The 27,774-nt window shown below is 43.1% G+C and overlaps 1 protein-coding gene across 1 annotated transcript in view; it reads left to right on the forward strand.

Moving 5' to 3' along the window:
* Nucleotides 1-285: 285 nt before the first annotated feature.
* Nucleotides 286-27,774, forward strand: part of URB1 (URB1 ribosome biogenesis homolog) — a 42,046-nt gene continuing 14,557 nt past the window's right edge. The window contains 25 exon segments of the mRNA XM_039696986.1: nucleotides 286-754; nucleotides 757-876; nucleotides 879-1,035; nucleotides 1,260-1,399; nucleotides 2,633-2,784; nucleotides 4,287-4,419; nucleotides 6,371-6,467; nucleotides 7,610-7,695; nucleotides 8,830-8,955; nucleotides 9,639-9,769; nucleotides 10,066-10,261; nucleotides 10,704-10,841; nucleotides 11,232-11,405; nucleotides 12,016-12,163; nucleotides 14,510-14,632; nucleotides 17,352-17,464; nucleotides 18,308-18,427; nucleotides 20,671-20,787; nucleotides 21,431-21,569; nucleotides 22,285-22,455; nucleotides 23,397-23,593; nucleotides 24,133-24,357; nucleotides 24,887-25,066; nucleotides 25,717-26,578; nucleotides 27,469-27,670. Coding sequence (XP_039552920.1) covers nucleotides 725-754; nucleotides 757-876; nucleotides 879-1,035; nucleotides 1,260-1,399; nucleotides 2,633-2,784; nucleotides 4,287-4,419; nucleotides 6,371-6,467; nucleotides 7,610-7,695; nucleotides 8,830-8,955; nucleotides 9,639-9,769; nucleotides 10,066-10,261; nucleotides 10,704-10,841; nucleotides 11,232-11,405; nucleotides 12,016-12,163; nucleotides 14,510-14,632; nucleotides 17,352-17,464; nucleotides 18,308-18,427; nucleotides 20,671-20,787; nucleotides 21,431-21,569; nucleotides 22,285-22,455; nucleotides 23,397-23,593; nucleotides 24,133-24,357; nucleotides 24,887-25,066; nucleotides 25,717-26,578; nucleotides 27,469-27,670 — 4,277 coding nt within the window. The 5' untranslated portion in view covers nucleotides 286-724.

Raw genomic sequence — 27,774 nt, forward strand, 5'->3', positions numbered from 1 at the left:
TTATTACATTCACATATGAAAAAAAAATCTGGTTTGGATTTGGATAGATCTTTATTTTTTTCTTACTGAAATAATCTCCTCTATCTTCCACTACTGTTTCAACTGTTGCCATTCCACATGAAACAGTATCTTGGAACAAGGCTTTTTTCATTCCTCCTTATCACTGTGCTTGTCCTGGAATAACTCTTGCTGAAAACAAGGGAACAGTTTAGCTGTTAATTAATCTAAGCCTGCCCTCTGGCAGTGGGAAGCCATTCCCCCTTTCCTATCACTCCTTCCCTTATAAATAATCCCTATCTTTCCCGTGGGCCCCTTCAGGTACTGGAAAGCCACAGTTAGGTCACCCCGAAGCCTCTCCCTTTCCTGGAAAGAGAGGAGTATCTGAGCAAGTTCTCGCCCCTCCCCGATTCCCTGCACTCTGTGCTTTCCCCTTCCACTCCGAAGTGTTGGTTCAGGATCGCAGGGGCTGCAGTCTGGGGAATGACAAAAACCCGCTTGGCCTTGCAAGCAGCCGTGGATGAGAGACTGCTGCAGATGGGACACTGGGAAGGAATACTCGGCTGTGAAGCCCTGGCACAGGCTGCCCAGAGAAGCTGTGGCTGCCCCTGGGTCCCTGGAAGTGTCCGAGGCCAGACAGGACGGGGCGTGAAGCAAAATGACCTAGTGGAAGGCGTCCCTGCCATGGCAGGGGTGGGAATGGTTACGGTCCCTTCCAAACCATTCCATGATAACTATTTTTAACTCTTTTTGCCCACCTCGGCACTGGTAGCTGGAAAATCCTTCCCGCTACTCCGGGCCGGGTCCTCCACGGCCCCGGGCTGCTCCCGCTCAGCCCGCCCCTTCCTGCGGGAGCGGCGGCGGTTCCGGGGCGGGCCTGGGCCGCGTTCGGATCGGGCATGGCCGGGAAGCGGAGCGGCGAGGCCGGGGAGCGGAGTGGGGAACCTGCGGCCAAGCGCGCCTGTGGCCCGCGGGACGAGGAGTTCAATGGCGCCCGCTTCAAGGCGCTGCTGCGGGACCCCGCGGCCGCCGCCAAGGGTGAGGGGCTCGGCAGGGCGGCAAAGGAGCGCGGTGAGGGAGCCGGCCCGGGCTGAGGCGGCTGTCCCGGGCTGAGGGGGCTGCCCGTGGGACGTCGCGGAGTGGCACGGATGCTGCTGCTGGTGAGGATGCCGCACATGGGCACGGCCCGGCCCCTCAGGGCCCGGCCCAGAGCGGGCCCCACGCGCGGCGCTGGTGCCCCGGGTGACGCTGTGGCTTCGCAGGGCTGGAGACCTTCGTGTCCGTCGCCAGGACGCTGCCGTCGCCCGAAGTGTACGATGTCGTGGAGGGATACGTGAAAATTTCCATGGAGTGTGCTGAGATATTCAAGCTTCTGGATGGAGAAAGGAAGCCTGAAAGTGAAGTAAGTTGGATATGGGGGCTGTCATTCAGGGACTGGCGGCTACAATCGCAGCAATCCCACCTGGACAAGAGCCAACAAAAGCTCACCAGGGAATGATCACAGCCACCAAGGCTGCCAGAACTCCAGGCATGTTTGGACAATGCTCTCAGGCACGGGGTGCGATTGTTCAGGTGTCTGTGCAGGGCCAGGAGTTGGACTGGATGATCCTTGTAGGTCCCTTCCAGCTCAGGATATTCTGTGGGTCTATGAATAAATAGTGCTTTGATGTGTAAATAACTCTGTAAATTTTTGTTTGTTGTTTTTTGGGGTTTTTTTTCTGGAAGTAGCAGTGGCAGAAGCACCTACCAAGTTGGAGATGCTTCTTTCTGTTCATAGATGTTCCTGGGTTTAATGACACACGCAACCAATAGTCCTGTCCAAATCACGCTGTTAAGGTTCTTTAAGTGTTATCAAAAGGCCTTTTAGGAAATAAGAGGATCAACAGAAGCAGTTAAGAAAGCAAAACAAAAGTAGTCTAGTGAAAGTAAATGTTTTTAGTTATCTGATTGATACATCAGTATTTCTAGGAAGCCACTGGTACTGAAGTTGACTTCATTTTTCTTATTTTAGTTGGACACAATTTATGCTCATCAGAATATGAAGAATGAACCAAGAGTTCAATAACTTTTCACTGTGAATTCTAGTGCAGCATTGCTTACGATGTAGTATGCTTTCTGTGTAGCATTGTTTACAATGCTTACAATGTACAATGTTATTGCTTACAATGTAGTATTGTACTGTGTGACTTTTTTAACCATCACTTGCTGTTCTTTGCCTTTCAGTATATTTGTCTGTATATATATCATTTTTGTCTCTGTAGGGGCTGATGTTTGTAATGGACACAGTCCCAGTGCTGTATGGATTCTGAATTCTTCTGGCAGGAATTAATTGCCAGATTGGAACAGCCCTGATCTGTTTCTCCAGCACATTTAATTTTTCGTTATTCACTTAGCAGAAATTGTCTCTTGAAGCATTGGTTCCTTGAAACTACATGCTCTCAGAAGTGATCTTTTCAAAGAGGAAGCATTAATTTGGGAGAGAATCTAGAAGTTAATGTCACTTTCATATGTGGAAGCTTTCCTCTTGGAGTGGGGTTACTCTTTTTATTAATGGTGGTTATTACTGTTTGCTCAGCTAATAATTTCAAGTCTTACCTGATATTGTCAGATATTAACATAATTTTTTATCCTGCAGATGCTGTTAATCTTTCAAGCTCTAGAAGCTATTTTACTGAGGACAGCCAGTGACCTCTCACATTTTTCTGTTGTGGGAATGAACATTGTCAAAAAGTTGATTCATTCCTATATGAAACTGGTCTATGCTGCTTTGTATTCTGAAAATCACAGGTAAGTCTTCTTGTGCTCTGGTGGAGAATCTCTGTCAATTGGTCAGGAGGGACTGTACTAGATGTTACAAAATTCATCTTGACTTACTGATAATAATCCACCTTTAATTAATAATCCTTTTCCACTTGCCAAAAAATAATTGTCTGTGGAAATCTTTGCAAAGTGGTAACTGATACATCAAGCAGTCCAGTGCTGTAGGATAGTTTCCTGAAGCTGTAGTTTTCATCAGTTGGGACTGTCCTAGTGAGAGCTAACGTGGGTGGTATCTTGAGTCCTGTTACTTTAATGCTGCTTGATTTGTGGGGTGAAATGTATTGTGTGGAACAGGGCTGGGCAGTCTTCCTGTGATGGCAAAAAGAGCTGCTCTTGAGTGCTTTATTTCCCTGTATTTTTTGGAGTCAGGTTTCCATGTTTATAAAGGATTTTTCTCCTTCAGACTGGCTTTTCTTCTGTAATTTTTTCAGTCTCTTAAGTCTGAGGTCATTTTAGGTTGTTCGATAATTGTGTTATCTAATCTGGACCAAAAAATTTCTCATGCTCATGTGAATAGGGGAAAGAAGTTGCAAATGTCAAACATTTCAGTACAAACCTGGGAGGAAGAGGAAAGCAGAGAAAAAACCAGACTGAAATTGGCTTGCCCAAGGCCAGTGACTTGTCTTTGAGCAGAAGTGGAAAATCTTTCTGTGCGTTCCCAGTTCATAGACACAACTGTCCTTCCTGCACTGCACAGTTGATCTTATTGCAGCAGGCATTTTAACAGGACAAAGAATCTCAAATAGGTATACTGGAAACAAATTTTGAAGCTGTGCAAGATCTGCACTTCTGATTTAACTGTTTAAAGACTGCGGGTTCTGGAGAAATCCTTCTAGAACCTGCACAGAGGAGTGTGCAGATTTCTGGTGGGAGATGCTCTGCATTTTTTGTACAACCTCTTTGATGGGCAGAGGTATTTTCTTTACTGTATGTCTAGATGGGATCTCTGCTTGAATCATGTGGCTTTTTATAGATTGTCCATGACAGAAACACAATGGACCGATTACAAATCTGTTCATGGTAGTGGCTGTTCAGATGATGGAGGTCTGCAGTTCTGAGTGTAGTGGCCCTGATATATTCCTGTTGAAATAAATGGCAAGACTTTATGAATTTAGGAGTTCATAGAATCATGGAATAATTAAGGATTGTCTAGTCCAACTCCACTGCCATGAACAAGTATCTTCAAGTTGTTAATTTCGTCACTTTCTCCCTATTAAACTGCTTTATAAAGGGAATATCCAGCCTCACGTTACAGCTTAATTTTGGGGAAGAATATAAAAAGGCGTTTCCTTCTCCCTCCTTCCCTCACCCCTCTTTCCCAGCTGCTGATATTACTGCCTAGAATAATTACTTTGATTGTTTAACTTCCTCCTATTTTTTCTTTTAAGTTTTGATCTCTTGGTTTGGCGGTTTGTGTAACCATCATCCTGGAAATAGCCTGCAGGTTTGCCTGTGCTTTGTTTTTTCAGGATGAGCCGAGGGTGCCTCACACTGCTGTCAGCGATGGTGGCTCAGGGCCCGGATTCAGCAAGGGACCTATATAGTCATTTTGATTTCAATAACAAGTACCTGCCTGGATTGTTGAAAAGAAGATGTAAGCAGGTAAATTAAGGTGCTGCATGCCATGGCATGCTATGCCATGGCTCTGCCAGCTTTTTTAGCTGTCTATTCAGAAAAAAACTGTTGCCAATGTTTGCTGTATTTTCATCTGCAAGCTTAACTCTCCCTTCCTGTGCTGTGTCAGGCTGAAGTCCTTGATGTGCCTAACTGGAAACATGAAAATGCCTTATGTGTTTCCAACAAGCTATGGAGAAATAAAACTGTACAGCTTCTGTGAACTGCCCTGCTAATGTCTAAAGCAGAGTGAAAGTGATAGTAAACTCCTGAAAACTAGTCTTTTTTTTGCAGTTTGGTCCCACTGAAATAAATGGAAGTTGGAGAGGGGATATTGCCCAGTACTAATACAGAGTAATTGCATTTGAAAACATAAACAAGAGTTCTAAATAATCTCTAGCTGGAAATTCTGAAGAAGAATATGTGAGTGAAGAGAAAAAGTCACTCCTCTTTTTCCAGAAGAAACTATTTAGTGTTCCCTCCCTTATTTGCTAAAAATAGTCAGGATTGACCCAAACCAGTGCTTTAGAACAAGAATATTTGTGTCATTCCAAATGCAAATGTATAATAAATCCAGTATTGTTTTCAATGTTGACATATTGTTTCTGGATTTTTAAGATTACTTGCAGAGTGAATGTGTACATTTATGTTGGGTTTGTGCCATCTGAGATGAAAATTCAGACTTTTTCTTTATAAAGCAATCAAGTGGAAGGCAAAAACCCAAACACATCCCTTTTTCCCTGGAACCACCTTTTATAGTTCCGGAATTGTCAGATTCCACGGATTTTGACCTCACTGCAGGAGTTATCTGCAGGAGTACCTCCACCCTTAATTTTAAAATGCTTGGGTGTACTCTTTTGACCACAAGCTGCTTAAATACACGAGTAAGGTACAAGGAGACTAGCCTCTAAAAGGTCTTAGTCTTTTACAGCTTTCCATGAAATTGTGTCACAGCTGGCTGTCAGAGGTGAGTTTTTAACACAAAAATACCAGGCCCAAAGCTTACAGCAAAATCTTGTTTAGTTTCTCTTTATTTCTTCTTTCAACCCTTTCGTGAGTCCCTGCTGCCCTATCTTTTGCTTGCTTAGAATCTTCTTTCAGGCTTCTTTACATGCAGCTTAATTTCGCGCTGCAGGTTTAAAAAAAATTGTAAATCGTTGCAGGACTCTGCCAGGGAGTGTAGTGGTAGGACGCGGGGTGACTCTTTGAAAGAGGCTATATTTATGTTAGGTATTGGGAGGAGACTCTTGACCACGAGGGTCATGAGATGCTGTCCAGCACAGGTTGCCCAGAGAAGCAGCTGCCTCGTCCCTGGAAGTGTCCAAGGCCAGGTTGGACAGGGCAGGGAGCAACAGGGCTTGGGATAGTGGAAGGGGTCTCTGCCCATGGCAGGGTGTGGAATGGGGTGATCCTGAAGATCCCTTCCAACTCAAACCATTTTGTGATTCAATGTTCATATCCAATGGTGCTGTTACAGGTCAATTTTTCACTGCTTCCACTGTGCCTGGGTTGGTAGTTTATATTCACCCCTTTTTATGGGCATTTTTGTGAACTGACAAGCAGTGCTCAAGTGAGGAAGTTCAGTGATGCAGGGTTTGGCATGAAATGCCTGTTGGTGTTTCCTTTTTCTTTAAATTTGTGGCCTGGTCTCATACACTGAGAATTGAAAATCACATGAACTAGTACATTTTTCTTTTTATGTAAAAGTGATCTGTTTAATGCAAGAAGTTTTTTAGCTGAATACACTGTGGATGTATTGCATGTAAATGTAATACAGTTCTTTCAGGCTGCATGCAACATTTTTATAGCATTTGTTTCATGTACCCATTTATGGTGCTTCTAGGGATAATCAGCAGTTGCAGTATCAGTTCTGCAGTTGGGTACAATGTGTGTCCTAACAACATTTTTTAATTTTATATTTACATTTTTACGTTTCCAGGGGAGACCAGATGTCCGCATGGCCTATATTCAGTTTGCTCTCTCCTTTCTCATTGCTGGTGACAATGCAATCTTGGCACAGGTGCTGGAATTAAAAGGTACTTCATAATTGCTTGATGGGTTTTTGTTTCTAAGGCACAGTCATTTATAGGTGATAATAAATATGACCTAATTAAAAATGTGAACCAGGTAGAGAGCACTAGTAAGAAAGAAGCAAAATATATATTTTTAATCTTATTATCTGAAAAACTTTAAACGTCTTTGGTAGTGTAGTAAATAAGCCTCTTCTGCTTGAGAACAATATGCTATCTGCTAAAACTTTGCAAAAATAAAGTCTTTGGTCACACAGATTAAAAAAAAAAACCATAAATCTGATATAAAACTTTGAGGTCATAGAGTCAATAAACAAAAAAAAAAATTATGATCTCCAGCCTTGCTCATGAGACAGTAACAGTAGATGTGTTGCATTAATTTTCTTTTGAAAAGGGTGCACTTCAGTTACCTTTCTGCCCTGTGAATTGTGACCCTTGGAAAAGCTATGAGACAATTCAGAAGGGATCTAGGAATACTGTTTAAAAAAAAGTCATCAAGCCACTAACTGGCAGCAAGTAGTGGCAGGGGACTGAGAACTGGCTGTAATTATTTACTTCTCGTGCTCCTGGTACCCCAGGGCTGCTGATTTCCTTTAGGTGCTGGCAGTTGTTTAGTTCTTTCAGGCTGGGGATTGCACACCTCAGCCCAGTCAGTACAAATGGCTTTCATTTCCCTGTAAGAGCCCTAAGTTCTCTGTAAACTGAAGTTGTCTAACTTTGGGATGCACAGGTGAGCCAAAAGGTGATGCATGTAGTTGGAGGTGGAACCTCCAAACATTTTGCGGATCACTCAGTGAAACAATTGCAAGTGCTTCAATGGGAGGAAAATGAAATTACTTGAATTTTAGTATGGTGTTTCCGGGCCCAAAATGTATTTGAAGTTGAAAGATGCTCTAGCAGTGTTAATCTGCAAGTTGGCAAATCGGCCAGTCAAGATGAGAGTAGGTTTGGCAGCATCACTTGCTCATAACCATAGTCACAGACACATCATCCTTCTGAACTCTGATTGCTGCCTTTTGGTTCGTCCTGGAATATAACAGCAAGATAAGTAATGTGACATGGAAGAGGAATGGGTATGAATTCCCTGAAGTATTTTAGTGTGAAAAGAGCTTTCACATTTTGACTTAACATTTGAAATGTCCTCTTAGATTTCATTCCAGCTATTCTCCGCTCTGAAATAAAGGAAGACAGAGTTTCTACTGTCAATCTTCTACTTTCCACACTGAAAACTAAGGTATGGTACACCCTTGAAACTGTGTTGTCTCACATTTTCTATTTTCCTCACTGCTGAAAACAGTTCTGCAGTGATTTCTCACACAATGTTCAGTTCTTAGGACTGCTGGCAGTGTGCTGCTGCAGTGTGTGTGACTGATAATACGTGTTGGAGGTTGGTAACTTGGCTATATTACTGCCTCAGGATTGAAAACAGGGAAGCAGGAATTGCTGAAAGGTGTGAGAGTTTGTTTACTGGTGGCTGCCTTTCCTGTGCTCTGTCACCTTCTGAGCAGGGCCCTGTCACTTTTGTAGGGTGCTTTTGTTGCTTGTAGAGCAGCTACACCTGAGATATATTTTATTTCTTTAAAATGTTTTTAACTCCAGAATCTATGACTTTTTAATATCTGTTCTGAGCTACAGTAGCAATGTTGCGTAGCTGTTGCTTGAACAGTTGAGAGAATGAAGAAAAAATAGTTTCAAATTTGGAATGTAGCCATAAGAGCCTGCTTCAGACTCGGGCTTTTCTCAACTGACCAGCTAAAGCCAAAAATGTTCTTTCATTTTGTTGTTGCAATAGCACAAAAAAGCAGGTTAATAAAAAAGCTATCATTTAAATGTAAAATAAACCTCCTTGGAATTTGATTTTTCAAATGAAGCTTTTCCTATGTGGGAATCATACATCATGAGCTGTTGCATTATTGGTGGATCCCAGCAAACTGTATGACTCTTTCAGCTTAGCAAGAAAAATGAGAATTAAAACCATGTCAGCATTAAAGCACGGAAGAAGAACTTTTGAGAAATTTCCTCCACTGTATTCCCTGTCATTCAAACTTTATTTGTAGTAGGCTTTACTATGTCTACGCCCGGGTTCCCCTGGTTCATCTCTGTGGCTGTGATGCTCTAAACATGATCTGTGCTCTTCAGTTGAACATGAACATCTGTCCTGTCCAGCATGTGCAGGGTTTGCAGAGGTTGGTGTGGGGTCAGGGTGGAGCAGGAGCATGTGAGAGAAGTGTTGACAGGAGAAGCAGAACCTTTCTTATGCTGTGGTCAGGAGAGCCGGCTCTGTGTGTACTAGAAGGATGTGGCTATTTTGCCATGATTTTGTACAACTTGCGATAAATAGAAGAGTTTGCATTTTTCTCATTTTCAGGTGGTTCATAACAAAAATATCAACAAGACGCAAAAGGTGCGTTTTTTCACTGCAGAAGTGTTGCTTCACATCGCTTCACTGTACCGTTGGAATGGGATTACTGATGTCAGCCCTGAGGATTTAAAGGTCTGGCCATTTATTTCTTTGTTACTCTTAGTCCTTGTTCTGCCTTTATTTCCCCTCCTCTTGCTGCCCACAGCTTTTGAAACAGCTCCCAGTTGCTCTGAGCTTGATGAGCTCAAGAAGAGGAATCTACTGAGCCTGTTTAAAAAGAAACCCAAAATTTCTGCGGCTTCTCACTGGATTTTTGCTACAGATTTTTCACCTTTGTTTGTGCCCTCTTGTATTCCTCTACCACATGCCTATGACCTTGCCACTCCCATCCTGATGTACTGTAAACACCCTTTGGAGGAGATCTGTTTGTAGTAGGTATCTGCTTGGAGCTGTGCAAATCTCTAAACCCATTCATAAGCGTTCATTTCAGTTCTGAATCACTTTGGGTTCTTACAATTCCTGGCAGTCCCTATTAATCATATGATTCATGATTTCCCAGCCACAGTTTTCTAGAGTCTTCTCATCCATAGGCATCTTGAGTTGTTCCGGATTTAGAAGGTTAATGGAATCGTAGAATCACAGAATGGTTTGGGCTAGGAGGGACCTTCAAGTCCTGAAGCTTCTCTTTTTAATCTGAACAAAAGCCAAACTTTGTTTTAGTATTTCTCTTAAGAGGAGCCATATAAAATGAGTGAAGCTGATATCTGTGATGCCAAATCTCATATGCCTTTTTTACTCCTTTTTGGTTTTTACAGGTGGCTCAAGGTTCTGAGGAGGTGGGAAAAGCAATGGTACGAGAACTTGTGCATAATTTCTTAACAGACCTCTGCTGCTCTCTGAAACATGGCATAACATTCCATGATCCAAGTCTTGGAACTTCTGGCAAGTAAGTCACTGGGCAGCTGGGATTGTATGTGGTTTCTTTGCTAGAAGCAAAAGAGGCCTCACTAGTTACCCTGTTTGCCCTGAGATATGTGGTGTTAATTCACTGTTTGTCATGCAGAAAATGTGGAGGTAAATTATTTTTTTACTTCTTTGAGCATAAACTCAGAAATTATGCCATGAGGGTGAGAGATCTTACCTTCAATTAACACTTGGAGAAGCTGCAGAGTTCACATCCCACAAAAAGTATCAAAATAAGGATTTCATATTCAAATTTATTTTTTTTTTTGTCTTCAACAGGGGAGGAAATGTGGTACTTCTACATTTCCTGCTTGGTTTAAAAACTGCAACAGAAGATGAAATGGTTGCTGAACTCGTGGTAAATATTCTCAAAGTATGCCCAGATTTATTGAACAGATACTTCAAGGAGACCCAGTATTCTTTTGTTCCTAGAGTGAAGTCTGCTTGGATGGACAACATGAAGTTACTCAAGAAGGTAAGAGTATGGGTGATGGTACAAAGCCATGCTCAGAGCAGGAGGCTCTATAAACATTTAAACTTAACTGGTAAAGAAGGAATTGGTCTAAGAAACAGTGGAAAGCATCATATCAGGGACATATTTTTTGAGATGCAGCAACATCAAAGCTCAACTAGAAAAACCTTTTGTCCTTTTTGAGTGTTCCACTGCCTCTTTGTTTAGCTTAAAATGGGCAAGTAGGATCTGGAATCTCTTGAAAAGGGATGGTGGTTGCATACAGAGGGTCCATTTAGTTGATTAGGAGTCTGGAGGATGCTCTGTAGCATTTTTGCATAAAAATTGACATTTAATGTTGCCATTACTTCCGACAAGTCAAAATCTTTCTGTAAAATGCTCCCCAGAAGCTGTCATCTCCAGAACTGTATCAATGGGGCTTAAATTTTTGTTTCTTTTCTTTCAGATCTATGAGGCTCAACCAGAGATCTCCAGTGCTTTTAAGATTTCAGAATTTATTCCTCTTCCCAGATTGCTTTCTATGGTGATGGTGACAACAGTCCCTGCAGTGTGCAATAGAACAATGTTCACCCAAGGGTTAAATGTAAGAGCAGTCTATAGTATTTCAGTGACTTTTCTGTCCTAGTTAGTACTGTTTCATTTTAGTGTGTGATCACTCAAGAAATTTCTTAAGTTGGTTAATTACTTGTGTTTTATGTTGTCTGCCTCAGCATAAATTTGGCTTGGTGAAGCACTGGAAAATTAATTAAAATCACTGATATTAATTCCAGGTGCCTTTCACAAGCACCAGTTCTGCCACTGTCTGCTAGTGTTTTAGGCTGGGAATCTGAAAATGTATGGATTCTTTACTGCTAGCTAAGATGTAGAAAATAAGTAATTCATTGACCAATTTTAACACACATTCAGAGTATGGAATCTGTACATAGTGTAACAGCAATCACTGAAATGTCATTAATTCACTTCCTTCTTTTAGCTGCCCAGCACAGAGGTGAAGCAAAGCATCCTGTCACTGGTATCCATGGTGCTGAGAAGAGCCCTGAGGAACATTCAGCGCTGTTTGTCTGAAGAAACCTGGCAAAGGTCACAAATCTACACACTGCCGGCAATGCAGGAGTTTGTGCAGCTCTACAGAGAAGCTGTCAGCAAGGTAGAAAGAAAGAGACAGTTGGGGGCTGACAGGAGGCACTTTGCAGGCAGTAGACAGCTGCTCTCCCCTGTACTTTGTCCTCGAGTGGTTGCAGCTGAGAAGCCAGGAGATGGTACTCTGGGGGAGGCTGTGGGTTAAATGGTGAGGTAGGAGCCTGTGCTTCCTGACGTGTCTGTCTGATGGGAATGCAGAATTCTGTGGGGAGATGGATTTGCAGCATTAATGGCTGTTGTGCTCCAAATGATTTCCAAGAGCGGGAAGCAAGTTCTCTTCCTGGTTCAAGTCAATATAGCCAGCAGAAGTTACTCAGAAGTTACTAGACAAGAGACCACTTGAGTTGAAAATACGCCATGAGGAAGAAGAACCGAACAAATTTTTCACAGGAAGCCTTTTCAATAAAATGTTCTTTCCAGTACTTAAGTTAGGCAGAAGTGGAAGTACAGTGCTTGATTTCAGGTCATTCTCTGGTTGCTCACAAGGTCAATTCCAGCCTTTGTGAAGAGCAGCAAATCTTCCTGTTGGGTGTTTGGGGAAGTATTTATCTTATTTGTTTGGGGAAGTATTTGTCTTGCAAAGGCGAGCTGTTGCAATTTACCCTTTTTGCTTTTAGATTTTACCAGACATGACTAGTGTAGTGGCTGTCTGGCAGTCCCTTCTGAAACAAGAGAGAAAACACAGTGACAGCCCAGCAGAGAAGAAGGAAGGTGATGTCTCCACTGTGAAGGCAATGACCGAGACAGAAGTTGCTGAGCAGCATGGTAGGCAAAGCAGGTGGTGTTACAGCTTCTTATCTCTGTGGGAATGAGTGTTACGGAACCCTCATCCCACCCTTAACTTCAGCAGAATCCAGATCTCACTTGTGTATTTACTGCTCACCTTTTCTTTGTTCAGTTCTTCAGGCCGTTAGAATTGCCTGAGTTCAACATTTAGGCTGCCTCTGCTACTCGAAGGTTAAGCAGTTTGACTTGGCTGTGCCAGGATCACAGAATGGTTAGGCTGGAAGGGATCTCTGTAAATCATCTTGCCTTATACCTCTGCCTAAACCTGGTTACCCAGGTCTGCATTCACACAGCTTTTGAACATCTGCAAGGATGGAGTCTCCAGAACCCTCTTGGGTAACCTGTGTGGGTGCTCTAGTCAAAAAGTGTTTCCTGATGCTCAGAGTGTTCCTATTTCACTTTGTGCCCAGTGCCTTTGCTCCTGCCACCGGCTGCTTCTGGGAGGAGCTTGGCACCATCATCTTTGCACTCTCACACAGGTGCTCATAAGCATGGATAAGATGCCCCTGAGCCTTCTCTTCCATCTGAACAGTCCCAGCTCTCCCAGCCATTCCTCACAGGAGAGATATTCCAGTCCCTTCACCGTTTTTGTGAGCCTTTGCTGGACTCTTCCCCAGTGTCTCCATTTTCTGGGGAGTCCAGACCTGAACACAAAGCTCCTGATTTGGCTTCCCCAGTGCTGAGAGGAAGGGAAGGAGCAGCTCCCTGGCACCAGGACACCAGGGCCTTCCCTGGCAACCTGCTCTCTGCTTGGGTGGGCTCTAGAATGTACTGATGAATGGGGCTGTTCCTTCTCAGGTGCAGGGCTCTGCTGTTCCTCTTGTTGAACTCAGCCCTCCTGCCCTTAACCTTTCCATGCTAGTAGCTGTTTCACAGCCACAAAATAAAACTGACAGGGAGACTGATATGCTTGAAAAATAATTTTTTTGAGACATTTTTGTTTGTCCAAGTTATTTTACTAGGAGGTCTTTTTTTTTTGGCAGTTAGTTACTGTGGCTACACAAATGCTTGTATTGCTGTAACACAGGAGTGGAATTATGAATGTTGGAAGAGGGGGAAAGGGATGGAGTGAAGGCCTCAGTTTTCCTCTCTCAAATCCAGCATCCCTCCCCAAGGGCTTCCTTCCACAGTTCCATTACAGGGAATGAGGAGTTTCAGGGTTGTCTGTATCTGGGCCAACTGCCTGTGAAGTTTTCCTTGTGGGCTAGAGGTTAATCTGCAACCAGTTTTGCCCTTCACAGGGCATATTCCACAGAGATATTTCCGGGAGCAAAATTTTCAGTGGATGTCCTTCTGTGCCTCCCTTTGGGCAGCAAAATGTTGTCGGCACTGGCAGTGCAAGGCTTGGAAAGCAGTGAAACAGCTAATTTCTGTAGGACTGTAGGTGTAGTTCCTCAGCATTCTGAGGTGGTAATGCTGTGTCACTTACTCCCAGTTCACTTTTTACAGCTTTATTTGCATTGTGGTCTCTAGAGATTTCTTTTCTAATGGGAGCTGAGACTCAGGCAAACAGAGTTTATCCATGGCATTCATCCAGTTCTTCCTAACTCAGTGAGGGAGCCCAAGTAAATAGGAAAAAATCAGGTGTTAAATGTTTTCACCCATATACTTTGATTGCTTTCATTAATGACTGGATAACAAGTAGCTTTTATGAATCCTCATGTTACAACTGAAACCTGAGATGGCTTTTCCTAGGAAGTAAACAGTTGCCTTAAGTGCTATTGGTGTTTCTCTCATACTGGTATTTGTTGTCTGCCTCTTGCAGAGTTTAAACTCAGGAGTTTACACTGAGAAAGTGTTACTTGGAAAAGGAAAGAAAGAAGTTTCTAACTGAAATAATAAATTTGCATCAAACTGTAGTGCACTGTCTTCTGCTCTTCACCAGCCAAACCTACCTGACATTAGCTCAAAGTAGTGTCCCCAGAAATCAGCAGCATGACCATATCTTTTCCTCCACTTTTTCCTGTTGTTCAGCCTTAAACAGCAGCGGGATGGGTGGGATTCTTACAGCAAGTATTCAGATCCTCAGGTTGTGTTTTATATGTGTGAGGACTTCTGAGTCTAATTAGAAATGTCAGCTCTCAATCTAAGCACTGAATTAGCAGATTTAGTTTTGAAAGTATTCATACAGGAATGCTGGGGAATGAAACTGGAGATTCCACAGGTGTTTTTCTCATTCTTCTTGTTGGGAAGACAGCAGGTCATTGCCTAGGCAAATCTGCTGGAAATACTGTTACTAATTCTCATGCTGGGTAACGGAAGTGTGACACTGTGCACTCTTGCTATGAAAGAAGAAGAAACTAATTATGGAAACATTTTGTTTAGGTTCAGATGATGCTGAGACGCTGCTTCTGAAAGCTGCACTGCTTCAGGTCATATGTCTTTATCAGAAGGTTGTGCCCCACATGGTAGCACAGAGCAACTTTGATTTTAGCAAGCTGATAAAAGGTATGTGATGAGTATTTGTATTTCCTCCACTGTTTTCTTTGGCTGTTTACAAAGTCCACACCAAAACGGAATGTTTGCTTTTCTGTGGAGATAAAGAATTGTTTTCTAAAAGTAGCCCATTTTAATTTCTCCATTGTGTTGGCATTTATTATTGCTGTTTCTGCAGTGCTCTGGCACTGTTAAATTCCACAGCTGCTCTGCCACCCCCAGCTGTCAGCACTACATTGCACTCCAGTCTTCCTCTCTGTGTGTCGTATTCTTTGAAGTGTTTGGTCTTCATGGGCTTGGAATTCTAATCTTTCTGAGGAAGGTTTATCTTCAGCTCTTAAAGAACTTTCTTCTAGTCCTCTGTCAAGAATCCACTGTCAGTAATTATTTCCAAACTCTTATTAGCTGCAATGGTAAAGAGTTTTTTGAACAGGATAATTCACAGAAATTTCAGGGTGGGAGTGAAGAACAGCACCTCTTAGTCTGGAAAATCCTCTAAAAAATTCTGTGTCCTCTGAAAAATCTTGTAACAGAGATTTGGCCTTTGTAGCGTCCAATAGAGACCGAGCCCAAAAGGGCAGAGAGGCCTTAGAATGCTGGCTGATATCCAAGGACCACCTCCTCCAAGCTGTGAGTTCTGAAGAGGAGGAAATTGGAAAAAAATGCCAGGGGGCTTCCGTGGATGGATAAGGAGCTGAAGAGCAAAATGGCAGAAAAAAATAAGCTTTCAGGAGGTAGAAGGGAGGACAGGTGGCTTGGGAGGAATATGGGGAAATTGTATGGGAAGCTAGGGATAGGGTTTGGAAAGCTAAGGCTCAGTTAGAACTGATTGTGGCCAGGGATGTTAAAGAAAACAGGAGGTGCTTCCATAGGTGTATTGGCAACCAAAGAAAGCCCAGGGATGATGTGGGCCCTCTCCAGAAGGAAATGGGAAACCTGACTGGCTTCAATGGCAAGTTCTTCAGCCAAGCTTCCCAAGCTGGGAAAGGCAAATGCCAGGACTGGGAGAGTGAAGACCCTGAGCCCACTGTCAGAAAGGATCAGGTTCAAGCCCATCTGAGGAACCTGAATGTGCTCAAGTCCATGGGATCTGATGAGATCCATCCACAGGTCCTGAGGGTGCTGACAGAGGAAGTGGCTAATCCACTACTCATTGTATTTGGGAATTTGTGGCAGTCTGGTGGAGTTCCTACTGACTGGAAAAGGGGGATACATAGCCCTCATTTTTACAAAGGAGAAAGGGGAAGGCCCAAGGAACTACAGATGAGTTAATCTCACTTCCATGCTGGGCAAGATCACAGAGCAGATTCTCCTAGAAATTCAGCTAAAGCACATGTAAAGCACAGAGGTGGTTGGTGACAACCAGCATGACTTCACTAAGGGCAAATCATGCCTTACAGATTTGGGCAGCTCCTCCAGTACTGCTTGTGGTACAGTCGATGTGGCCATGTACAGCTGAGACTGAGGGAGAAAGCAAAGGGTTAATTGGGCATCAGTGCTCTCTGTGGGTCACCCAGGTTGAGCAGCTGTCTGTGTGTTAGGCAGGGCCTGGCATGTGTAGGGATGGGAGTTACGTAAATGCCTTAGTTAACCTGTAAGAGAAAAAGGGACTTTGAACAATCCCTCTCTAAATCATCTCTCATTCGTGAGGTTTTTCATCCCTCTATCAAAGCATGTTTAATTAATTTTTGTGCTTGGTGACTTACCACATCACATACCCGTTTATCCTTTTATTTCTTGCACTGGTCTGCTTACTTCAAACTGAACAAAAGGCAGGACACGCTTTTGTGAGGCAGAAATCTCTTTGTGGGTCTCTTGGGTACGTTATGAAATAATCAAGTTAAACAGGCTGGAAAATAAAGTGTCATTCTCAAACAAATGTAATGAAGTGAGCCTGGGTATTGATTTTGAAGAGAGATAATGATGGTGTAAAAGAATCATGAGACTTTGTTTCCTCAGATGTGTCGGTGTCAGAGTTCTGTTCCTCCTTCTGATGGAAACATGGACACCAAAGGCACCCTGTTTCTCTGCCTTGTAGCAGTATGTTCTTTAAATAGCTCATGGGGTTTTATCGTTTGGTCTTACTCTTGGATTGCCTTAGTGGTGACTGTTTAAAATGTTTTGTTGTTTCTCTAATGTGGCCACAAAGATCCTACACAGGTTCTGAGAGGCTCAAGCTGTGCCTTGCACAGCTGATGTCCCTGTGTAACTTACCTACAGGTCAGGTATGAGCAGCCCAGGTTTTGATGGCACTGCAGGAGCTCCCTGACCTGTGACAGAATAAGGGAGGTTGTGCCTGTGCTGGTGATAACAGTGATGCAGGGAGGTACATGAGTGTCAAGTTCCATTGGGGCAAATATTGTCATGCTGTGAGCATTAAGATTTCCTGTTGACTTAAGTTCTGTGTTTTCCTTTCCAGCTTATCCAACCTTTGTACTGCCTGTAGGTCACAGCTTTTCAGGGTTGCTGAGACTGATAAAAGAAATTTTATATTCCCATGCACAACCAATGGTTTCTGCTGGGCTCAGGTGGTGGAGTCTCCCTCTGAGGGCTGGATTCTCACCTTGGGTTGGCCAGCCTTAGTTGCAGTACGTCTGGGGATCCCATGATATGAAGATCTTTGAATTGCCAGCTTGTTTCACAGTTGTGTTTTAAACGCTGAAACATGAGTATTCTGAGATTTCAGGAAGATGGACCAAACTGAGGTTGGTTTCTTGCTTTCACACCTCAGGTATAGTCACTGAAAGGGGCCTGCGGGAGGAGGTCCCTCCTCTTCTGCAGCACCATATCCTGAAAGTGGCTTTGGAACTTCCCGCAAATAAATTTGCCTGGTTCAAAGTACAGGTAAGAGGCTGATGCAAATTGGTGTTTCCTTGGTCTGTTGTCCTCAAATCTTTGCATCTGCCATTGCCTAATTTTAAATTAGCCCAGTCATTTTAAGAGGTGACCCTTTTGTAAAGCCAACAGGAATTACATTCTTAGCAGTGGTGAAAGATCCCGTCTGATCAGAAAGGTTTTTTACAAGGACAATATTTTTTACCTCCATGGTGAGCACAGGAGAAGGTTCCAGTAGGTCTTCCTGTCTCTGGAGAGGAGCACAAGTGACAATGTGTTGGTTTCCCCTTGTCTGGAAAGCCTGAGGTTGCAGACCAGGGAAATGAGCCACTGATGGGAGCCATCCCACCCCTTCCCAAGGAAGATTCCAACATTTTTTAATGCTCCCCATAATTACTGGAAACCATCAAGGCCCCAGCTCTTTCTTCTACTGCAGGCTTGTAAAATAAGAGCTCTGTCAAGAGTTTGCTTGTCATGTCAGGAGAAAGGAGTGGACGAGGCTTTGAGGGGAAGCAGAGACACCCATGGAGTGTTGTAACAGGGATAGATGTGGAATGATTGGGGAGTAAAATATGATTGATGAGGGAGGTGCTTTGTCTTGGGTCCTTGTAGTAGTTGGGGTTTCTGTTACTACTGTCTTCTTCCACTTTCCAGGAGGGCATTTTACAAATGAGTACAATGATCCTGGCTCATTAAATGCAAAGTAGTGTAAATGATCCCATTTGTTTCTGGCCTTGGGACTTTTGGGCAGGTCTATAAAATAGCATATTTACCTTACATGTCAGTCTCAGTGCAGCATAGTCCTGTACAGTGTTGCTGTAGCAGAGGAATTTTAATATATTTTTCTTGTAGGACATCTCTGAGACAGAGAAGATATCTGGTGAAAAATCAGTCTTCTATTTACTGATGAAAATGTTTGTTACAAGTACCCATTCTCATCTGAAAATTTCCACCAAAAAGTTAATCATCAAGGTAAGCATTTGAATTGAAATACCAGGATATTCACTATATCACACTGGTCTGAAATTTCAGGATTGTAAAATTTTTTCTTCAAGCAGATACCTTTACTGCATGGTTGAGTGGTCAACAGTCTCCTTTCCTGTTTCTTGTGACTGTTGTTGAAATTTGCTGTCAGATAATTGGCTATTAATAAAATATTTTATGGAAATAAATGCTGTGAACTGACTTCCCTGCAGCAGTTGATGTAAGAGTAAGGAAAATGTCTTTAATGTTTGCCCACCCCCCCTTAGGTTGAATTAATTATGGCACTGTAATAAATTAATATAATTTTTGCCTGAAAAGGTCTTGACATTGATCAAGAAGAGATTACTTTTGAGTTTTATTTTTTTATCATTATTTATTTAATCTGTACTTCATCACTACAGCCTTGTGTAAGCCTTAGATGGTTTGCTCTGGTCCTGAAGAACAGTCGTCTCTGCTAGTGTCTGGTACAAACTTTGATGCTAGGAGTACTTTTTGTCTTAAAAATTAATTAAAATCCCCTTCTGTACATTTAAATTAGTTATTTGATTTTTCAGAAAACTACAACTCCACAAGACACCAGAAGCTGATGTTTTTAGCAGCTTATTAAAAGAGGACATCTTTTAGTTATCTGAGTAGGGATAGAGATTTACAATAGGAATAAATACAACCAAACTGTCCTGCCAAGAGAACATCCAGGAAGCTGCACTGGCCTTGGACAGGGCTCTTCATGCAGTGTCCTGCAGTATTTGTGGCACACAAATTTGTACCCAGCTTTGTGATTGAGTCTTTGCATTTAGCTCAAATCAGAGAGTGCCATTTTAATATTCAGTCCCCCTGACCAAAGTTACAGTGGTTGAATTGGGGTTTTGTTGCCCTTGACCCTTGCAAGGGTTTAAAGGCAGATTCTCTTGGTCTCCAAGTAATGAATGTCTGAACCAAAACCTGCTCAAAATGTGCTGTTTTTCTGGTGGTTTTCTGGTGTTTTTTCTTTTGCCAGGTGGAAACATGGGCTGCCTTGTTCTTGTGTCCACTTTCCACTTCAGTCCATTGCATTTTGTCTGAAGGGAATGCAGGAACAGGGAAGTTAGGGAGGACAGTTACGTCAGCAGAAAGGTTGCTAAGAATAGATGGTAATGACTTATTTTTCTACACAGTGCCATGTAACTGAAGGCTTGTTTTTGGATTTCACATTCTGTTCCTGCCTGTTTCTGTGAGAGCTGCAAGTGCATTTCTATTTCAAGACTCTGCCAAAAATAGTTAATTATATTAAAATGAATCCTGTTTCCTTCATTTTTTCTTTATTTAAATTAATTACCCTGTCAGATTAATGTAAGCAGCAGTTATTTTTAGAGTCGCTGGTGTTGTGCACAGAGTAAATGTAGAACAAATGAGTTGTGGTGGCTTGCTTTTATTGTGTGTATGGAGAGGAGCAAAGGCACAGATTGATCCTGTGTAATGTGAGTGCCAGAGTCAGGAAGCTGAGCAAGGTTTTCCCTCTTGTTGACGGATAGGGGCAGGGAGTTTAACCATGGTGTCACTTTTGATTCCTTCCACTCCTCTTCTCCCTCCTCCTTTCTTGCTTCTGGAGCTGGAGCACAGGGTCACCAAGTTGCTAGATTGGGTGCCTGAGGTCAGGGCCTGAATTTAGAGAATAGGAAAGTGGGAAAAATTTTAGATATGTCAAGGCCTCTCTCTTGGTTGTGGTACATCTGGATCTACCTCACCACAACTTGCACTTCTCTCTGAAGCTTGCTGTGGTCACAACCTGCTGCTCATTTACGTGACTGTTTATTCATCTGCCTAATTGTTTTATGTATAAGTAGCCTGATTTAGGTTTAATCTGGCAATGATTTTCCTTTATGTTAGATCAGTAGTTTTCTAAATGTCCCCTACAGGGTATTTTAAGGCAATTTTTTTTTCTGCCTGTGATGATATAAATATGTACAACCCTCTGAAAGCAGTATAACCTGCTTTCCAGAAATTATGGAAGTAAGATTTTTATTGTCCACTATGCAGTTGAACTCACCCTAGTGAGTGGGAGTAAGGCCCCTTGAACTGAGGGGGTGAGGAGAGTGACAGATACTTCTTTTCATCAACCTGCTCTTCTTATTTTCTTTCCCAAAAGAAGGAATTGTGAAGTTACTATACAGAAAGATCTATATCTCTTGGGGTTTTGTACTTTAGGTATTTTGAGGTTTATTTACACACCTCCCCCTTTGTTTCCTGGGCAGGTTTTACGTGACAGTGGAGTGTTTGAGTACACATGGAAGGAACTTTCAGTTTGGCTGGAACACTTGGATAATACAAAAGAAGACCAGAAGGAAGCAGTGATTCAGTTTTTGGAAAGGGTAACTGTTCAAATTAGCTGGATAAACAATGTGAAGAACAGTGTTAGTGGAAACTAGAGATTTTGTTGCTATTGTTGAGAAACCTGTCAAATACCAGTGAGTGAATTCTGAGAAAAGCATTGTTTGGGATTCTTTATACAAAGGTGGCATCGTTCTTGTCTTCAGTGGGAGGGACAGCAAAATGATTTGTGGGAAAATTAAATCCAAAAAGATCAGTTGTTATGACAGCATTGTTGGTATAAGGGTAGAGTGTTGTATGTGTGGATAGCTTTTATCTCCTCTTTAGGTGCCAAAATTATCAGACCTCAGTAAAATGTGATCTTTTACAAGGAAAGCTGACACTTCCTGTTTACTCTTCAGGATGTCGAATGCCCAGTGCTTCATTTCCAGCGCGGTCTTCCCAGGGACTCAGTCTGTGGTAGCAATCTAGATGCCAAATTGCAGTGGACTTTTATCTTTTCCATCAGTGTCCCCTGTAGAGCAGGAATCGTAGACGGAATCCTGCAGAAGTAATATGGAACTTGTCCTCCTAAAACCTGCCCCGCTTCCAACCACTTCTAGCACATGGTCTTTCTTAGCAACAGATGGTTCTCTTGCACTTGACAGCAGGTCCACTTACTTTTCTCCCCACCTTTGCTGACAGATCCTGCTGAAGCTGGTGACAAAGCCCTATCCCTACACAGACAAGGCAGCAGACGTGGTTCAGGAAGCCAGCATGCTCCAGGTTGCTATGTTTAAACAGGACTCTGATAACATCAGCATCCCTGTCTCTCACATTGATGGTATGTGGTAACCCCTCAACAACAGAATTCCACGACTTGGGGCTACATTTTCTAGCCCTAATCAGCAAACTGGGGGTGGATAACTATAGAAATCCTGCTATGTAAGGACCTCCAGGATTCAGCCCTCCATGTGTACTTGCTATTGGAAGTCAGAATTGCAAAGTTGCCACTTTACCCCCAAACGTAATTTTTGATGAGGTTGTGCCACTTTAACAGTATTTGAAATCTTTCTTCATCCTCTTGCAGCAGCATTTTCAAACTAAAGTGGAAATTTAGTCCTTCTGCCTGGGGCTGTTCCTAGAATCCTGGAATCCCAGAATGGTTTGGATGGGAAGGCACCTTTTAAAGCTTATCCACTTCCAACCCCTGTCATGGGCAGGGACAGTTTTCAGTAGCCCAGGATGCTCCGAGCCCTGTCCAGCCTGACTTTGGACACTTCCAGGCATCCAGGGGCAGCCACAGCTTCTCTGGGCACCCTGTGCTGGACAGCAGCATTGAAAGGCACAGTGAAGTACAGCTGTGATTTTTGTGTTGTACTTAGCATTTTATCGCCTGACAAATGTGGCTTTTTTTCTTTTATTTTATTTTCTTCTTTTTTTTTTTTCTTTTGGGGAACTAAAAAGATGCCTTGTGTTCCTGGAATGTTGCATTCTACCTCTGTTGTTTTTCCAGTTAGTCTGGATCCTCTCCTTACATTTTTTCCTTCACTTATTAGATGTCCTGGATATGGTGGATGTTCTGATCGAGGGCAGTGATGGCTTTGATGAAGAAATTGGGTTCTCTTTAAATGAAGACATGATTATCCAAACATTTCCTTTCAGTGCTGTTGTCCCTGCTGCATTAGAAGCCAGGAATGTACTGTTGCTTCAGTCTGAACATGGAACAGGTACAGATTTTTTTTTGTTTTATGTGACATTTCTACTGAAGGAGTGGAAGTACCATCATTTTTATCCATTTTTAATAATTTTTTACCATTTATAATTTTTTACCTTGAGAAATTTTATTATCTTCCCTGCAAGCAGAAGGAGGTGCAGATTCATGGTGTTTTGTGCTCAAGAGAGGCATTGAAGTTCTGTAGGTGCTTCTGCCCTTTTTCCCTGATCCTGAACAGAAGAGTCACTGTCCCTGCATGGACGGTCTTGGTCTGGAAATAGTTGGCTTCAGTAACACAGTGTTTTAAGGACACAGCGTGGAGATCAGGAGAGGAAAGTGGTTTCTATGTCTGTAGGCAGCTCTTCCCGAGATCAGGGAGAGAGGACTGCATTGTTAAGTAGGATGTGGATGCATTTTCCAAAGAAAACTTCAGAAATTAAGCTCTGGTGGCAAATACTGGAAAGTTCTACCACCTCCTTGAGGAAAGCGTTAAAATCACCGGGCATCAGGTGGGCTTGGGGCAGGATTTGCCAACGCCACAGCACCTCACTAAGTGCTCTGTGTGTATTTGGCAGTCAAGTAGCACCTGGGGCGTACTGAAAGTCCCAGTTCTGAAAGGAAATTCTATTTAACTTGTACACGTTAAGTGGGGTGTGTGCCCCCCCAGTACAAATCAGTTCTTCTCTGAGGTGGTGCTTCCTGTTAAAATATAGGAATGTTCAGCACAACACAGCGAAGGTGGATTATTTGCTTCAGCAAGAATGAATGTGTGGAGGATTTTTCAGGTACCTCAGTGGTCAGGAGCACTTGTCTAGGTTACTGTAAACACTTTTTGATCTTATTCAATAGTATTCTGTGTGATGCTCTGTGGGCTGCTGCCAAGGCCCAAAGTAAGGGGGGTTGCCCCAGTGTCCGTGCTCGTGTCAATAGTTTCATTTATTTTTGCTTTTCTAGGAGCACACATCGTGGAGTACCTTGTTGCTGTTTTCACTGACCTCCTGCACTCTCAGAGAGAACCCCTTGCTCTCTGTTTGATGTTCCAGCTCTATGACAAAGATCTCAAGTCCCTGAAAGTTGCTAAATATCCTCAGCTCTACCAGTTTAACCGATACTATAAACTCTGGATACCCAAGCAATCCCAGGAGCCTGTGGTACGAAATACCTGAAGTCACTGAATTCTTGAGCCAGTATTCTGATAAAAACCTCACAATTTGTAGAGGTTACATTTCCATCAGAAACAACATTTTTATTGAGCTAATTCTGCATTTCTTGTTGATCACATTGGAACACAAATTTGCTCCAGGCCTTTTCTGTGATGGCACAAGAGGTCTTTGTGGTGTTTGGGAGGTGATACCAGGGCTCAGGGGTCATACACAGGCTCCTCACCAGGCACAGCAGAGCCTGGTGCGTGCTGTGGCCTCCGTTTACAGTGCCTGGAGTTCCCTCTGGGTGAGTGGAGGATTACGGGCCCCCTGGGCTGGGTTTGGTGAGTTTTTCTCAGTTCAGCAGTGAACACTACAGATTCCTCTGGGGACACTGCTGGACAGCTCTGTTCTAGCAGGACTGCACACTTGTGCTCCTGGAGCTTCACCCGAGTTCAGCTCAGAGCTCATCTCGAAACAAAGGTGGCTGTTTGTTTTGTACTCATCACTGGTTTTCTCTTATGCTTTTTTTTTTTTACTTTAAACAGTTTAAAAACCACAAGGAGGTTAGTGAAGAACCTACTGTGGCACTGGATTCTGTATTTACCACTTTGCTAAAGAGAACCTATGAGAGAGGAAGCAATACTCTACTGGAGGATGGTGTTCAGACAAAATTAAGAGACTTGGCTTCCTGGCTCCCACCTGACCAACTTTTGTTGGCAGTAAAGCACGTGCTGCTATACCTGAAATCCACAGTGGAGAACTTCAGCAGTGTAAGAGCAATATTGTAATAATATTGTGGTTATATTTGGTTTATTTTAAGGTAGAAGGCATAAATGACTTGTCTGTTAAAACTTAGGTTCCAGTTCTGTAGCTCTTTTTTCTCTACGTGGCTCTGAGCCATGCAAAACTGCACCTAATTTGTAAACAAATGTCAGTTCTTCTGATTATTGAAGAGTGATGGATTTACTTTATATGGGTTACCTTACTCATGGGTGTGAGTGCAAATAACTCAAGATTTTAATCCAGCTCTCGAATCTCCCTGAGCAGCCTTTCCAGAGAGTAAAATTCACTAGCCTGTGTAACTCCAAATGTCACAGTATAAATGAAAATCTGTCAATATTTATTTGGCAACCTGAGACTTCTCTTAGAATCAGGTTTCTATATGAGGTAGTGGTTCCTTCCCCAAGAGGATGTTGTAATGTAAGTAGTTCTTAGTTAACTCCTATTCATGTTGGATAATTGCCCTTCCGCTCGCATTCTCCTCTTTTCTTGACTTCCAATATGCCTTTATTTCCATAGGTTGGTAAAACTGTGGGTCCTCAACTCATTGACCTCTATGTGGACATTCTGAGCATCTTGTTGTGCCGGGGCAATCAAATAAAGCTGGATCAGCAACAGAAGCAGGAAGAGCATCAGGCTGAGTCTGATCTCTTTATGGATGAGGAGTCTTTGATGATAGAAGTGTCTTCAAATGACAAGGTACCAAATCCCTTGATACAGAGGCACCTATTAATAAACTTTGATTTGATGGGTTCTCTAGGGAATTGTTTTGCTGAACAGAGAGGTGCTGCTGAGGTCTTGGAGGAGAATTTAGGAACATAGAGAATGTGGTCCAGCAGTTGAAAAGCTACTCTCTGGAGATGTGACCCAGCTGCATCATCCACAGTCTCACCCCTGAGCTGGAACACAGTCAGGAGAGGTCCTGAAAGAGATCACCTTTGCAGAAAAATATGTGTTCCCTCAGCCCTGTGTAAAGCCATGTTGTGAAAATTATGTACTTGAGGAGTGAATTTTTCCCCCTCTTTCATCTGTTCTGTGAATTTGTGGAGATTAGAATGTGTTGATGAACCCTAGAATATTCAGTTTTCCTCTGGAGGTGAGCTTAGACATATTTAGAATGTTCAGTATAACAGCATAAATGTTGGGAGAATGATGTTTATGTGCTTGTAATTAATGAATATTTTTTATCCTCTGGCCAGCTAGTAGATAATTTCATGTTCAATAATTGTATTATTGTAATATTTATAATTGTAATATTTACAAGCTGTGGAAAATAGGCAGATGAATGAGGAATTTTTTTACCCTGCACTGTGATTATCCATTCATTGATACTGTTACCTCTGTTACAGACACTGGAGGATACACTCTCCTTGATTTTCAGACATCCTACGCTGGAGAGCTGGTTCCTGGCCTTGGAACTGCGCTCTATTCCTCAGCCGGGTTTGAACCCTGTCACTGTGAAGCTCCTGTCAGCTCACCTCAGTTCTGGGGTGCTCCGGCTGCTGAAGACAGGTGCTCCCATGGTGCAGGACATCGCAACAAATCACAGACACGTGTTGTCCAAGTATTTCGAAGCTGTCACAAAAAGCGTCCTGGAAGAGCTGCAGACCGTGGGGAAGGACAGAAGCCAGGTCATTCCCAGGAAGTCTCACCAGCTGCAGGCTCTGGAGGAGCTGCACATGTACATGACTGCAGCTCAGCTGAAGGAGATCACTCTAACCATGCTGCAACTCCCTGAGATGAGCTTGACTGATCAGAAATCTGAAAAATCCCCTAAAAAAGGGAAGCAGTTAAACTTCTATGGACAAATTTTGGTGAAGCTCCTTACAGACAGCTATCAAAGGCATCCCCAGCAAGGAGAATTTCTGCTGTCCACAGAGCACATTAAAGCTTTGGGGATATTGATGTCAGCAACAGCCAGCAAAGATTTGGAGGAAGTTTTCCTTCAGACTCTCCAAAGTGAGCCAGTCCTTGCTCTTGCAGTTGGTGTCGAGGTTCAAGCTCACTGCCTTGCCCAGTGCTCACACACCTCCCTGGCCATTGTGGCCATGCTGATCCAGCACTCCAGGACTCACCTGCTGCAGTTTGAGCTCTGGTGTCTGAGGAGTGCCACTGGGAAGGACCTCAGGAAACACATGGAGAGCTTTCTTCCACTCATTAATGTGTATTTGCAATGCAGAGACCAGTATGGTTTCAGCCGACCTTCCACAGGTAAGGACACTGCTGAGCCCTGCTTGTGATTCAGGAGGCCAAATTCCCTGTTTAGATTCTGCTGGCCTTGAGGTCATGGAATCTTTACACAATAGATAAAGGTGACAAAACTTAGATGTCTGACTTCTAAGGACTCATCACAAGAGATACTTGGAAGTACCTCTGCAGCAGTAAAGGTGAAGAGCTTTTCTGAGGGTCGGCTGTTAGTCTGAATCCAAGTGCTCTTACTGCTGCCCAGATTTCTCTTTAGAAGCCCTTATTTAATGCTTAGTGCATGTGAAAATCTATCATTGTGATTCTCTTGGTTTAAGAGGTAAAACCTTTTGCTCAGGCACAGATAGAAGAGTGTCTGGAGTGTGCAATGCCACTGCCAGATGGTTTTTGCAGAACCTGAGCTTTCACTTTTATAGAGTCCAAAAATTTCTTCTAAAACAAATCTCCAGCTGTGGGCTGGCTACAGTTATGCCTGCCTAAGATGGCAGTCCAGAACCTTCCAAACCCACAGCAGCGTTACATCTATGGAAAAGTGTGTTAAATCTCTACCAGCAAAACAATGAGTTAGGGTTCAACTGGGTAGAACAGGATCACTTTGATTTCATTTCTCTTATTGCCCAGAAATGTAAATAGCAAAGGAAACAAGCTAACTGGGGCTATAGCTCTACCTGCAAGGTCAAGCAATGATAAGACCTTGTCAGCACCCTGGGAAGTAGAGGATGGGCAAAGAAGTGAGCCTCTGTGTAGCATTTCTCTGTCACAGACTAGCAGCTGCTGTAGCATCATTTCCTAGAACTTGAGTAGTTTGGGCCTGGATTAGAAAGTGATTTGGGATTAGCGTGTTGTTGTTTAACACCTGCAGGTGGTGGAACCTGTGCCTTCTGCTCTCCCAACAGTTGTCTCGGCTGTCACACCTATCCTGAGGAAAGCCCTGTGGAAGGAGCTCTGTGCCGAGATTCAGGACACCGGGGCGTCGCATGAGGCCTCTGTGAAACTGCAAATTCTTTCAAAGCTGTTGCCACATTTGGAAAGCAAAAGGCTGCACAACCTAATGGACTGCCTTCCTGCTGCTCTGGAGAGAGCAGGGAATGAAGAAAGGTGGGCAGTGTGTGTGTGCCTCCCTCAGGGCTGTTTGTCCTGGGAAGCACTGTGATAGGAATGGGAGCAGTGACAGCATCCTCTCTTCAGAGAATCCTTTGCTT

Source organism: Passer montanus, unplaced genomic scaffold (assembly GCF_014805655.1).
Source record: "Passer montanus isolate IOZ18808 unplaced genomic scaffold, ASM1480565v1 scaffold116, whole genome shotgun sequence".
NCBI lineage: Eukaryota > Metazoa > Chordata > Aves > Passeriformes > Passeridae > Passer > Passer montanus.